Below are 14,316 nucleotides of genomic sequence, written 5' to 3' on the forward strand. Positions count from 1 at the left end.
TATTAATACCCTGTTATTTTTGAGCCCCCAGAATGCTTCACGTTAAGCACTGACTATGTAATGCCTATAGGTTAACATTTGCTTTGTAAATTCTTCTAACGATGTCAACATACATCTGATTGCCAATGGTGTCTGTTTAAATGCATGAAATGTTTTAAAAATTGAATAAACAAATTTAACTTAAAAAATTAATCTTTGTGTGTTCTAATCCTCCTAGCCTAAAATGACATGCAGAGACCTTGGCACTGAGTAATTATTTTCTCTGCAGACAGCTAATAGTGGTAGAGTCTTTTTTTCCCAGCATGCTGACCATTGGCAAAGATTAAACACCTGACAGTCGGTGAACATGTATTTTTGTTTGAACCTGTCTTAAAACGTTTTTTAATGACCAAATCATGTCCTGATATTTACTCCATTCCATTTTCCGTTGTAGGTCACCTCTGTAAGTACAGTGCTGAATCCCGAAGACTGCATTCCACAAAAACAAAAGAAGATTGGGTCTCCCCTAGGGAGACGGCACACATGCAGTCTCTTTATAAGTGGATGACCTGACCTGTTGATATGTCTCCAGGATATTAGGAAACTATGCAAAACGATAAAGAGAGTGCTGTCAGAGTTCGCCTCCCTATCAGGACTTCAAGTAAACTGGGAGAAGTCATGCCTGTACTCCTTCGCTGAGTTAACTCCTGACCCGATGATGTTGATCAACAACACATCGGTACACTGGCAGCAGGCAGCATTCCAATACCTCGGAATTCGAATCTACAGAAAACCGAAGGACCTCTTGGAGGGAAACCTCGTACGTGCTATGACAGCAGTCAGGTCACAGATTACATTTTGTCGCACCCTTCCACTGACTATAATGGGCCGAAACGCTGTCCTGAAAATGGTGGTGCTCCCAAGGCTACTCTACCACTTTACGAACTTACTCTTATATGCCAAGCCAGCACTTTTCCGTATGTTCGAACGAGATATGCGACAGTTTATATGGCACAGCACATATAGCAGGTTGTCACTGGCCAAACTGTACCTACCAACTAGCTGTGGAGGTCTTGCCCTGCCCAATATGGAGCATTACTATTTGGCAGCGCAGCTGCAGTGGGTGGCCCGGTTTATCGGTGATCTCTACCTTGCAGACACGGTTACGAGTCAAACAAGCTACCCCCAACCCCATATCATAGCACTATTTCACCTTGGAAGGACAAATGTAAATGTTTTTGTACTTGTATAGCGCACAGCTACCCGCAGTGGGTTTCCCGGCGCTTGTACGAATACCGCAAGGGAACCCTTCCTGGCTTTCCCTGTGAAGTGTCCACTCTTGGGCACCCCCATGGTGCAGATCAGGCATCCCTCGCGTTGTGGGGGCCGTTGTGGAGACTAAGCAAGCTATTGCCCAGAGTTGCAGCGTGGGACCCATGATCAGAATAGGCACTGAGGCGAGAATATCCGGTATGGGGAATTAATGAGCCAGAGACCCGCCGGGGCAGGAATCGAACCCTGGTCCCTGGCCAGAGCTCTGCATCGAGGTCTGCCTGCTCTTACCATTGAGCCACACTTCTCCACAAGAGCGGCACCTTCTCAGCTGTTGCTGACAGTAGCCTATACCTGTTTTCATCGCAGCCTGAAATCACAAAAACTATCATCCCGTACGTGCCCTCCCTGCCCTTGCTTGTTACGCCCAGGCAGCAACGAGCAATCACTGTGACAGAGTTCTGCTCGTGGAAGGAGTTGGGAATCCAAACCCTAGGAGACCTGTATCACGATAAGCAGCTGCTGCTGTTTGATATGCTTACCGAAAAATACAGCCTGTCGCACGGCCAATATCTACTTTGCCCTGACCCAGATGCTGCAGATATTGTGGGGTGATATAACGCAAGAGCCAATGACGCACTTGACAATTCAGTATCTGCATCTATTAGGCTCAAGCGACACCTCACCAGATGGATGGCAGAATCACTACAGACACATGCAGCACTCCCGTTGGTATCACTTAGGGCCCACAGGGACACCGACCTACAGCAGCCAAGCATCGAATGGGAATGGCAGGCTCTTCTAGAAGGATCCACGCATATTCCTCGGAATGTTTGATTCTGTCTCATTCAATACTTCATAACACAGAGAGCCTACATGACTCCACCTAAGATTAATCAATACTTTAACCGTAATGACGTCCAATGCCCCAGATATGTTATGTTATGTTATGTTAATTTCGATTTATATAGCGCCAAATCACCGACAGGTCTCTTAGCGCTTTCTTTGGGAACCCGTCCTGGCTTTCCCTGTGAGATAACCCCTACTGGGCATCCCCAAGGTGAAGACCAGGCATCCCATTGCGGTGGGCCGTAGTGGAGATTAAGCAAGCTATTGCCCAGAGTTGCAGAGTGTGAACCCATGATTCGAGTAGGCACCGAGGCGAGAATTATCAAGTCAGTGGACATTTTTGAGCTCAAGACCCTGCCGCGTCGGGAATTGAACCCTGGTCCCAGGTCTGACCTCTGCATCAGGGTCTGCCTTCTCTAACCAGTGAGCCAGTGGGCTGGTGGGAGATGTTCTTCTGCATATGGTATGGGCCTGCACTGCTTTAGACCCTCTTATTAGGAAACACTCACAAAGTTCTTAGCCCAGTGTCCTGGTCGCACAGTAGAGTGGACATGGGAGTTATGCCTTTTGGGTCTCTATCAGAGGCCTAAAAAATATTAATTAATGACCAGTTTCATATACCTAGGACTCATTGTAGCCAAGCGACTCATTACCAGGTGCTGGAAGTCTGCTGAACCCCCAGCTATGTAGGCCTGGTTTCAATCTTTAATATGCTGGACCCAGGCGGTAAGCGTGGTGCTCCGTCGCAAAGACACTATAGGGCTGCATGCGTTGCTGTTGACAGCAGCATGGGATGCGATACTAACAGATTTCCGCAGCGCCAGGCAGGAAAATTTGGAAATGTAGGTGACCCCCTCAGAGATAGATGAGGTGCATGTGCAAACTAATGATACAGAGTGCATTAGACATCATGAAAAAGAGGGTTACAACCCTGGAAATTTGGAAGGCCCCAAACACTGTGCACCTCATGTACTTATCCAAGTTAATATATGATCATTTAATTAGCCATGGTTGGCACCATACAATCTTAATATGGGATCAATGTGCGGTTGTGTGGGAAGCGGTGTGTCGGGGAGGGCGGCGTTACACTGCAGCTGGCATATGCTGCTCCCCTAATATGTTGATTCAATGGGGCTTTACACTTATATTTCATTTGATAATATTAATACCCTGTTATTTTTGAGCCCCCAGAATGCTTCACGTTAAGCACTGACTATGTAATGCCTATAGGTTAACATTTGCTTTGTAAATTCTTCTAACGATGTCAACATACATCTGATTGCCAATGGTGTCTGTTTAAATGCATGAAATGTTTTAAAAATTGAATAAACAAATTTAACTTAAAAAATTAATCTTTGTGTGTTCTAATCCTCCTAGCCTAAAATGACATGCAGAGACCTTGGCACTGAGTAATTATTTTCTCTGCAGACAGCTAATAGTGGTAGAGTCTTTTTTTCCCAGCATGCTGACCATTGGCAAAGATTAAACACCTGACAGTCGGTGAACATGTATTTTTGTTTGAACCTGTCTTAAAACGTTTTTTAATGACCAAATCATGTCCTGATATTTACTCCATTCCATTTTCCGTTGTAGGTCACCTCTGTAAGTACAGTGCTGAATCCCGAAGACTGCATTCCACAAAAACTTGAGGTGGTGAAGAGAGCAGCTAGAGAGAAGCTACAGTCAATCAATGGAAAATCATCTACTGACTCTGACAACTATGAGGACCCACTGACGGAGGAGAATCTCAACTTTGCTGCTGGTGAAATTTCTGCCAGCCCTGGTTATATTGCCTTTGAAAAGCCAGACGTGGAAGTCAAGCCCACTACTCCTGGCACAGATGCAAGATGCAGTTTTGAAAATCTCACCTACGTGCCTCAAGATGAACAGGATCCCCTTTTTACTTTTTTTGAGGAGGAAACATCAGAAACCAATAACATGCAAATTATTCCCGGCTCGTTATACCAACCACAAATTCAGCTACAGCCTTATACAGCCCTCACAGACAAAGTGTGCTGTCCTAATACACCAAGTTATCTATCAAGCATTGGAGATGTATCTCAGTATGTAGGCCAGACTGAGGTGCCTTTCTGTAAGTTAAAGGAGTTGCAGGGTGCATCTGTTAAGGACCAATGTTCAAGTTACAAGGCCCAGCCAGACTTTCAATTAGAGCGGGTACAGACAGTCACCGGCCAGGACAGCAGCTCAGAGGCGAGCCCGGCATCCACTCACTCAGACATGTTCCTACTTTAGAATGTAAGAGCACGTGGGTTCTCTGAACAGCATCTGAAGAGGCTGGACAATGAAGACAATATAGTGTGCCCATTTGTGTATTGGGAAGGACAAATATGTGCCAAAAGGGAACTGGCAAATCTCAAAGAGGTTGGATCTGGTTCCAGATAATGCAACTAACTTTTTATAGTAAATAGCACGAGTTAAGCGAGAGCAATGCAGAAAGCCAAAAGCGTAACAAAAGTAATAAAGATGTGAAAAATTTAGAGAAATGGTTAGCCAATGAAATTTGAATGTTCCAATGGTAAAAAAGCACTGATGTGGTCTTAATTGCCGTGGTTACTGCAAAAGAAGTCATTATGAACTACAAAGTATGCTTCCACCTCCTGCTTTATCCCCTTCACTATTCTCTTCAAACACCCACCCCCTTTCTGGCACGCCTCCCGTAGCCCACAGCTTCCCTGTCCTTTGTATTATCTCATCTCCTTTATAGACAGTGCTGTGTTGCTTCAGAGCGGGGTATGTGCTCTCTATATATTATACATACAAAGTATGAATGAAGATTACGGATTAAAGATTCTAGCATGACTAAATTAGGAATTTTGAATCCAAATATTGAAACAGAATTGTGTGCTATTAATGGCCAAATTTTGGACATTAGGCCAGATGTACGAATTCATTTTCCGGTCGCAAATGGCCTGATATGCAGAAACCTGCCATTTGCAATCAGAAAAATGCTTGTTCAAATTTACAAAATGCGATTTGGCAGCTTGTTACAGAATCACAATTTGCATTTGGAAGGTTTTTTTTTGGCATCTCTTCCAAATACCGAATCGGTATGGTATGTATTACTGTTTTGCGACCGAATTCTGGTCACAAAACAGTAATACTTTACCACCATTTGAATTTTTTTAAACAGATTTTATTGATTTTTTCCAAAAACATACTGCCAGCCTGTCAACGATTCTTAAAATAACGAATGGATGTAAAAGGAACATGCATACATATGCACAACACATCCACTCCAACCCCTTTCCCAAAGTGACAGTACAAGACACAACATAGAAAAGCCTGAAGACCAGTTCTCCCGTACCCTGCTTATCACGTTCCACCCTATTCCCGCAAATCAGCGTATTCCTCATTTATATCATGTCTTGTGGGATGGACAGGTTCCAGCACTATTCCCTTGTAGTCTGCCCATGCCTGCCACACCTTTGCTTGTTTCTCTGGACATCCCTGGGCTTTTCTTTGATCACTGTCCCTTTCAAGCCCATTCAATAGTCTAGACGACTATTCCATACCGCCAGGGACGGGGGGCCACCGCCTTCCACCTCTACGCTCTATCCCGCTTTGCCAGAGTCAAGCCAAGAAAGAGCAAAGATAGTTTGGATCGATTGCCCCCCAGCGTATCCGAGACATGAAGAAGAATGTTTTGGGTCCATTGGGATTGTCTAGCCCAGAACCTCACCCATACATGATATCACACCTTTCCAAAAGCGAAATAACTCAGGACAGCCCCACAACAAATGCAGAAATGTCAAGAACATACGAGAGGTAGTAATGTATAATGGATCGCACCTCAGATGGTAATATATAATCAGAATGGGTAGTCAAAAAATGATACTCAGTTACCTTATTCACAATAAACAAGAAAGCAATTAATTGTGGAGCCACTCGGGAAACAAATGCACCTTACTACCTTAAGTGCATATATACACACAGATCCTGCGAACAGTCACTGTGAGAAAATAATATAATATACAAATATCCCAGCACTCAAAAGTGAAGACCCTATTTGTACTTATATGAAACCAAAACCACATTGAATAGTGTCAATATATCACTGGTAACAAACAGAGTTGGATGCATACAAAAAATGTTCCTTTCAATTTAGAAAAACATTGTATATGACATCAAAGTTTTCAAGCAAGACCAAAAAGACCCATTGTCCCTAAACAAGCATAGCATTGAAGAGACTGTTCATAAAGGGTAGCCGGCATGTGTTTCGTCACATCAAGTAACTTCCTCAAGGCTTTTGAAATGTAATGGTTTCTATGGCTATACATGTTCGTTACTTCAAAATTATTTGTCCAACAGAGTTCGATTGCGACAGAGAATTTCCTATTTTCTGGATGTTGTCCACCTATTTCATGGGTTAGATTGCTGGAGATCTACCTAACAGGTAGTTCAGAGAGTATGTACCAAGATTCTTTTAAGGTCTCTTGTAAGAGACAGCTATGTATTGAGTTCCCCACGGGCTGCGATAGGCCCCGAGTGCTCAATATAGACATCCAACGGCGTAGGCTTGGCGGTGCGCGTCCGGTAAGAGGGACTCTTCCTGGACTCCTACCGAGTATACACAGAAATGTGCCCTCCTCCGCCTCACAGCTGAGACAGGCCGGAGAGGCAAACATCCCCATCCTCCACAGTCAATGACGAGTATATTATATCCTGTATTATAGCTGGATTAGTCTGAGCCAGGCTGTGATGGCAGCATTCTTAGGCGCACCCAGTGCCTCCATCCAGTTTTATTTTCCAACATTCCCACATTAGCCTCGCATGACTGTTGGAGAGCCGCAAAGGCATCTGGGTGAATAGAGACGAGCGTCTGGTAGAGTTGTGCAATCTTATCTAATCTTCAGATTGCTCATAAGGAGTTTGCCTACATAGGGATTACATTCAGGGAGGTCTGGGAAATCTGCAATCTATGGAGTTAGTGCATGGCGGAATTGCAAATATTGATGGAAATGGCAACGTTGGAGTTAGTAATCTGTTTGCAAAGTCTGCAATGATTTGAGGACCGTCCCACACATGATTTCAATTAATGTAGAGATACCTATCAGGTCTCATTTTCGAAAACCATCAAGTGTTGTCACCTATGACAGCCAACGGCCATGCCACAGTGGTGTCCAATATGTTAGTCTTTTCACACCCACCGCATCTGTCGAAGGGAACACTGACACTGCGTAATAACACGCGTTGCCGGTGAAGACCCTCACACCCACGTTTGCTGTATAAATACGAGATGACTGGAGTGCCCCCATCGCTCATCCTGCACCCCATACCACCAGTCATTAATAACTAGAAGATGCGGCACTAGATAGTAAGGTTCGATACCTGCTGCAGCTATGCAGCTATGCCCTCCCAATAATTGGTTTGGATGCATTTCCCTACGGCAATGTGAGGGATGCCACCTGCCCAAAGGAAGATGATAAGAATAGAGTTAATGGATTGAATCCACTGTCGGGGAGTTACAAAAGGAAAATTCTGTACTTGGTATACTAGCCTGGGCAGTGATACCATTTTGAAAATAGCAAACCTACCCGTTAGGGAAAGAGGTGCAACTGACCACATACGTAGGTCTTCTTTGAGGCATGCTAGATCAGGGTCTAGGTTGTATGCCCATGCCAATGTTGTGTGAGGGCATACAAATACCCCTAAGTACTTGAGACCACCCATGGCAATCCGGAGTTCTGATGCTCAGCTATAGTCTTGAGGAGACTTGCCCACTGGGGGCACAGAGGATTTGGAGATGTTCAGTGTTAGTCCTGAGGATTCCCCAATAATGTGCATGATTTGTAGAATGCGCAGCCCTAAGGCTGCCGGGGAGGTCAAAAAGAAAGGACTTCATCCACATATAATGCTATTCAATCCGAAGGACCATAATCCCACTCGAACCCTGCAAACCTGGGCATCCATGCTTACCCACCCCTCTAAGGGTTCCATGGCTAGAGCCAACAACAGAGGAGATAAAGGACACCCCTGCCTTGTCCCCTGCCTCATTGGAATGGGGTCCGAACTCGCCCCAGCCATCCCCACTGTTGCTGTCAGATCAATTTACAGTAACCTAACATAAGATATAAATCTAGGGCCAAAACTGAGGTTACGGAGGAGCTCAAACAGATAGACCCAACTGACGGAGTTGAAGTACTTGTAAATGTCAGTTAGGAGTATCCCCCCAGCCTCTCTGCCAAGGCTAAAGCGTTATATAGGCGCCGAATATTATGTCAGATGGCACAACTAGGCATGAATCCAGCTTGGACTGGATGGATCAAGTCTGGGGTGAAATGCAGCCGAATGTTCACCAATGCCTTCAAAAAGATCTTCACCTCAAGATTTAAGACTGAGATAGGGTGATAAGAAGAATGCTCATCAGCAGGCCGACCAGGTTTGGGGAACTCTGCAATCATAGCTTGAGGACAGTTGGGAGGTAGGGAGCATGGGTCAGCCAATGCCTGGATCACCCCAACATATGTTCCTGGAGGTTTGGTGAGAAGGCCATATAAAATTCTCATGAGAATCCATACCCAAGGCGTAACCCCGCCAGGGCCAATGAGAGCACCTTCCCCATGAGGGCTCAATCTAAGGTGCTGGGCTGGGCTGGGTTCCTTTCTTGGTCTTTGGAGTTGCCGTTTGGATTGGTCTGGTACTAACACTTAACTCCAGGTAAGGAGATGGGGAAACGTGAAACTACCATGCCTACTGGCAAGAATTGCCCGCTAACCACTACCATTACTAGCTTTTTGACGACTGCAATGGGGGCTATTACTAGTGAGATCGAGTCCGCGGAGGAGAGGCTGGGGGCCACAAAATGAGCATTACATAATAGTATACTGCCAAAGTCAGAGCTCGAGTCTGAGCTGGGGCGACCAGTAGATGGTGACCACCCAGTTATAGGTACCACTGCACTGAATAGATCGAAAGTCCCCAGACATATCATTAACACCAGCGATAATCAGCAAGGCAGGTTTCTAGACACTTAGGTATGCCATCGTCGAAAAAGACAAAGGCATGTGGTAAGCCCAAGAAAGATGTATTGCCCCCAGTAACTTGTAAGAAAATACTGGCACCCCTGCAAGGAAGATCGCAAAGGGCCTCAGACTCAGAAACTACTGCAGGATTGAAAGAAACCGAGCTTAAAGGGACTCATTGCTGCACTCACAACTTATTAGCTCTCTCAAAGTGGTTATGGAGTCACTACTTGAAACATTCTTAGGGATTTTTTGAAAAGCATAAATGTTGATTGGCTCAAGTGTATCCGAACTAATTCCTGGATTTTCAGGGGATTCTGACTTAAACCCCAAAGCTGATGTACCGCTTGTAGCACAGTCCTCGTTGGCCCCGTCTTCAGAAGACTGCCCTGTCATCACCACTGATACTTTAACACGTCTGGCTCAGCTGCAGAAAAATAAAGCCCACGCATTGGTTAGTGGTCAGCCAGCTACTACTTCTGGGCAAAAGGAGAAAGGAGTGTCAAAATGTGTTGACTGTTATCGTAATAACTGCCAAGTTGAGACGAGGACCAATATTGAAAGAACACTTCATCTCGAGCCCGAAGCTACCCCATATGTAATACTTAAGAATGCGCCATCCCTGTTAAGTAATAAGGAGAAAGATTGGAACCAGTTAAAGAATAAAACTGTACATTGGTTGGCGAAAGCAGCGGACTGGCCAAAAAGTGCTGATTCATTTTACAATGCAAATAGTGTTGAACGGGTTTCAGGGGTGGGCACACAAGTCAAAACGGAGTCAGGCGGTTGTATTGTAGTGAATTCTAAAAATAAGTCACTAGTTCAATGCCTTATGGCTAGACTCTCCTGGTGCAATAACGTTAGTGGCCTCATTGAAACAGTGCCATTATGGTGCTTTTATAAGCCACATGCACACATAGGTCATGGGCCGGCAAGTTCTATCGCTAACACAATGTATGACTTTGAAATTCCAACGTTTAATCGTTTTTCCCCTTTAGACGATGTGGATTGACTACCCCCTTTGGCTACGAGCCGCCCTAGACAAATTATGCTTAAACTAAAATATAGATTGTCTTAAGGCCAAATGTGACTGGGAACATTTAACGTCTCTTGCTGTGCCCCATGCACTTAGTTTTCATTCTCCTGGCCCAAAAGAGCCAGTGTTACTTGTACCTAATGTCACTCTACTGGGAGAGGTGGCCCAATTTGTGGACTCATCTGATATGGTTATGACACCTCAAGAAGTTTGTGAGTCACCTGCCCACTGTATGACGGTAGCTACTGGTAGTACAACTGTTTATGGTAGCTTTTCTGGAACACTGTCGGCCTGTCCAATAAGTTACAATCTGCACAATGGGTTGCTTTTATACAAAAGTATAGCATAGTGTGCCAACAAGAAACTTGGCGGAGAGAGCCTGCACACATTAATGGCTATGTTTCTATTCATACTCCAGCTAATGCAGCTCTAGGTGGTCATGCCAAAGGAGGATTATTAACTTTGGTATCGACAACACTATCTGGTAAAGTAGGAAAGTCCCAGCTCCATTAATCACACTTTCAGGTTATCAATATTCTTTTTAGTAAAACTACGTCCTTGAGCCCAAGAACTAGAAGATGCATTGTGCAGACACCTACAGGAGGTAAATATGGATGTTATGGTATTAGGGGGGGGGGGGGACTTTAATTGTAAAGTATGCCCCCTATCAAAATTGTCTGCATGTAATTTAGTAGATGGGGGTAGAGATGGCAGTTGTCATTTTCATCATAACCCCTGTGGGAACATTTTTAATTCATTATTGTCGAATTTTTCTCTTTTCCTTGCACTTGATCTTACCCAATCGGAGGGTGCGGAATTAATTTAATTTGTTGGGAAAGGCCAACAATCTGTGATTTTTCTATACATAAGGTTTGTATAAGTGATCACTATCCATTATCACTGGAATTGGAGATTCAAGCTGATGACCACACTACAACTACCAAATCATGTCTAATCACTTATGTCAAATATAAGGGGCTATTGTGAAAATGGTCTACCATAGATCCTGATCTTGTCTTACAGCAAATCGTAACATTGAATATGCGGCAAGTCTTAGATTGCCTGAAAGACAGCATAAATCCATCATCCATGGGGTTCGCCAAGGTTGCGTTCTCACACCTTTTTTATTCTGTGTATAAATGATCTAAAAAACTATATCATACAGGGGAGTGTGGACGTTCCCACGATAGGCCGCAGGTCGCTACCCACATTACAGATGATTGGGTTCTAATGTCTAGAACTGGGGTGGGGTTGCAGAGGCTCCTAACCAGGTTTAATGATTTCATGAATGACCTTGGCTTGAAGACAAATGTAGGAAAATCTCATACTATGGTGGTGGGTAAAACACCAACCATTTTAAAATCTTGTTTTATAAATAAAACAAAATTGTCTTATGTTCCCACCTTCTCCTATTTGGGAATTCTTTTCGATCAGAAAAGCATGTGTCATAAATTAGTAGAATCAAGGACTGGTTGTTTTAACCAAAACCTGGAAGCGATTTTTAGATTTACTAAAAAGTTAGGCTCCAAACCAATCAACGCTATCATTAATATTTATAAAGCCTGCGCATGTGCTGTCGCTGTGTATGGTGCTGGAGTCTGGGGTATTTGTAATGTAGGGGACCTACAAAGAGCCGAGAATATGTTTATGAAACGCTTGTTGACATTTCCTAAAAGTACTGCTGCCACCATCTGTCACAGCCAACTTGGCTTAGTCCCTTTGTCTTTTCGTATCCAGCTAGCCCGGATACAGCTGTGGCACACTATTTGGGCGAAGGAAGAACCAGCCCTAAATCGTGCTATAATTCTAGATTGCCTTAAGCTGGAGTGCGTGACAAAAATACCCTGGTTTAGCTACATAAAGAATCAGTTATAGAACATGGAGTTGGTGGATTGTTTCTATAATCCAGCTAGTATTGCTAAGATACCAAAAGGGAAGTTAAAAAGAGATCTTTTAACGCATCTATATTCAAGCACAAGAAGAATAGAGAGGGCCAAAAAGAGTGTTCTAGAACATTCATTGTTAGTCTGCACTCCACTCATTGAGCCTTCTCTTTCTTTCCATTTTAGTCACGCCAAATTGTTTTATCTTATAAGATTCAGGTTTGGCATTTCAAATTTTTTGGTTCTTATCCACGTAAAGTTTATTGTGATGTTTCATGTTATTTTGTAAACTTTACATTACACTAAGGCGTGCTATTATTATTCCTCTTTTAACATTTTTAAATATTAGAAAGTGTCTAGCAGCATTACATCCCCTCCAGATTTTAAATGATGAATTTACTTCTCTAATGATCTACAGATATATTTCTTTGGCTGTTCGGTTAATGGACACGGTTGGTAAATGATTTTATGAATTTACTTATTCCCCGGTTTTACATTTTTAAGATTTTATTTGTGGGAATTACTATTTAGAATATTGAGAAACCCGAGAATGATCAACATAGAATTATTATTTGTTGTTTATATTTTATCTATCTAATGTAAATGTTTTTTAATTATGTTTTCTTTTATGGCTGATATTTATCTGAATAAAGATTTTTGACTGACTTACTGACTAACGCACCCATTGAGTCGCACACAAGCGAGGGAGAGAGGGAGCCAGGGACTCTGGCAAAGCCTATGCAACATCTTAGAGGACTTATTGCTCCATTGATAGATGCAGCTTTGGGCCACCCTCCAAGAACACCTAGCCTCCTCTAAGAGGATCTGTTGATATTGTTATTGCAAGAGGCCTATCTGTCTATATGTCTGTTGCCCATCCGCCAGACAACCATGTATCTCTAAATGGCCATCCAGGCCTCTAGGTTCACCAAGTTCTGTGCTCGGTGTCACAAGAGCTCCAAAACAGAAATATCTGCAACTCTGTGTGAAATGTGTATGTGGGATCAGGAAGTACTCTAAGGGGGAGGAGTTGTGTGCCGAGGAGAAAAAGCTGTAGCCACTCTCACAGGGCTGGTGGAATCTTGAAACACCCACCAGAACTAGAGCTGACATAAATGAAGGCATGGGAGTTTTATTGTGGCTAAGTGATGGGTCGCATGGATGCCGCATATTGGCCTAGGGGTCCATAACATTCCAGTGGCCCCAATGAACGTAAGACCCTCAGGAAGTTCTCCCCAGACCGTCACAATCAATTCTATTTAGGACTGATTCAGTGGGGAGGGCGCACACACTTAGCCTAGTGAGAGGCTGCCCGTAGAGTGCACCTGTCACTGCTGTGTACCAACCCTGATGATCCACCCAGGTCCCCAGGTGCTGGAATGAGACTTGGTTCCTAGTTCAAATACAAGTAACCCTAGATCCTTTTATGAAGCCAGAGTGACATGCCTGCATGAACCCTAAGCGGGCAACACAAGGGACTTAGTTACCCATGAGGTGAGTCTCCTGAAATAAGAGGACATCCTTTTAGCATATTTAAAGACAGCGCCCAGTTTGACCTTACCCAGTAAGGCACATTAGGGAAGAAGGTTTGGCAGGCTATGAGAAAGCAGGGAGAGGCCCAAGGCAGGTGAGAATAATAATAAGTAATAACATATACAGCAATGAGACCAACTGAACCCGAACCAACCCCTCTCAAACCCATAATCTAAGAACCAGAAAGTATCTATCATGGAACTAGCCACGACAGGGCCCCAACGGGGGTCCCTGCCAGGCTTGCCCCAATGGATCCCTGAACCCAACAAAGTCTTACTCGGATTTATGTAGCACGAATCATCACCTGTGAGGGTCTCTAGGCGCTGTTCCTGGGCACCAGAGATTAAGTGTTTTGCCCTGAATCACAGGATGTTGTTCTGACACCTAAACTCAAACCTCAATCCCCAGCTCTGACCGTGACACCACACCATCTCCCCTGTGGTAGCTCGGCAGTCGTTAATCATTACAGTGACATCAGGGGGATGTCACTGGCACTGCACTATCTTCTGTCAAACGTTCGGCTCAGGTGGTGGGTGAAGAGGCCGCCCCTTGGGTTTCCGAAGGCTCGCCCTGTCCGCCAGGACTTCCCCCATCCATCCATCCATGAGAAGTGAGACCTGTTGCTTTTTTTTGAAGGTGTTTTGGTAGGTCTGTTCCATTGGTCAGCCTGTGAGTAGTCAGAGTCTATACATCAAGTGTACGGTTTCAGGAGAATATGTTCATCAGTCTACTCGAAAACCTCTTCTTGTGTCTCAAAGAAGAGGGTCTGTGAACGGTATTT

At 44.2% G+C, this 14,316-nt stretch overlaps 1 protein-coding gene across 1 annotated transcript in view; it reads left to right on the forward strand.

The window, feature by feature from the left end:
- Window positions 1-4,604, forward strand: part of OSMR (oncostatin M receptor) — a 410,044-nt gene extending 405,440 nt beyond the window's left edge. Inside the window, exon 19 of the mRNA XM_086960555.1 lies at window positions 3,694-4,604. Coding sequence (XP_086816681.1) covers window positions 3,694-4,353 — 660 coding nt within the window. The 3' untranslated portion in view covers window positions 4,354-4,604. The remainder of the gene's footprint in view (window positions 1-3,693) is intronic.
- The last annotated feature ends 9,712 nt before the right edge of the window (window positions 4,605-14,316 follow it).

The sequence above is a fragment of the Lissotriton vulgaris genome, chromosome 3_1 (genome assembly GCF_964263255.1).
Source record: "Lissotriton vulgaris chromosome 3_1, aLisVul1.2, whole genome shotgun sequence".
NCBI lineage: Eukaryota > Metazoa > Chordata > Amphibia > Caudata > Salamandridae > Lissotriton > Lissotriton vulgaris.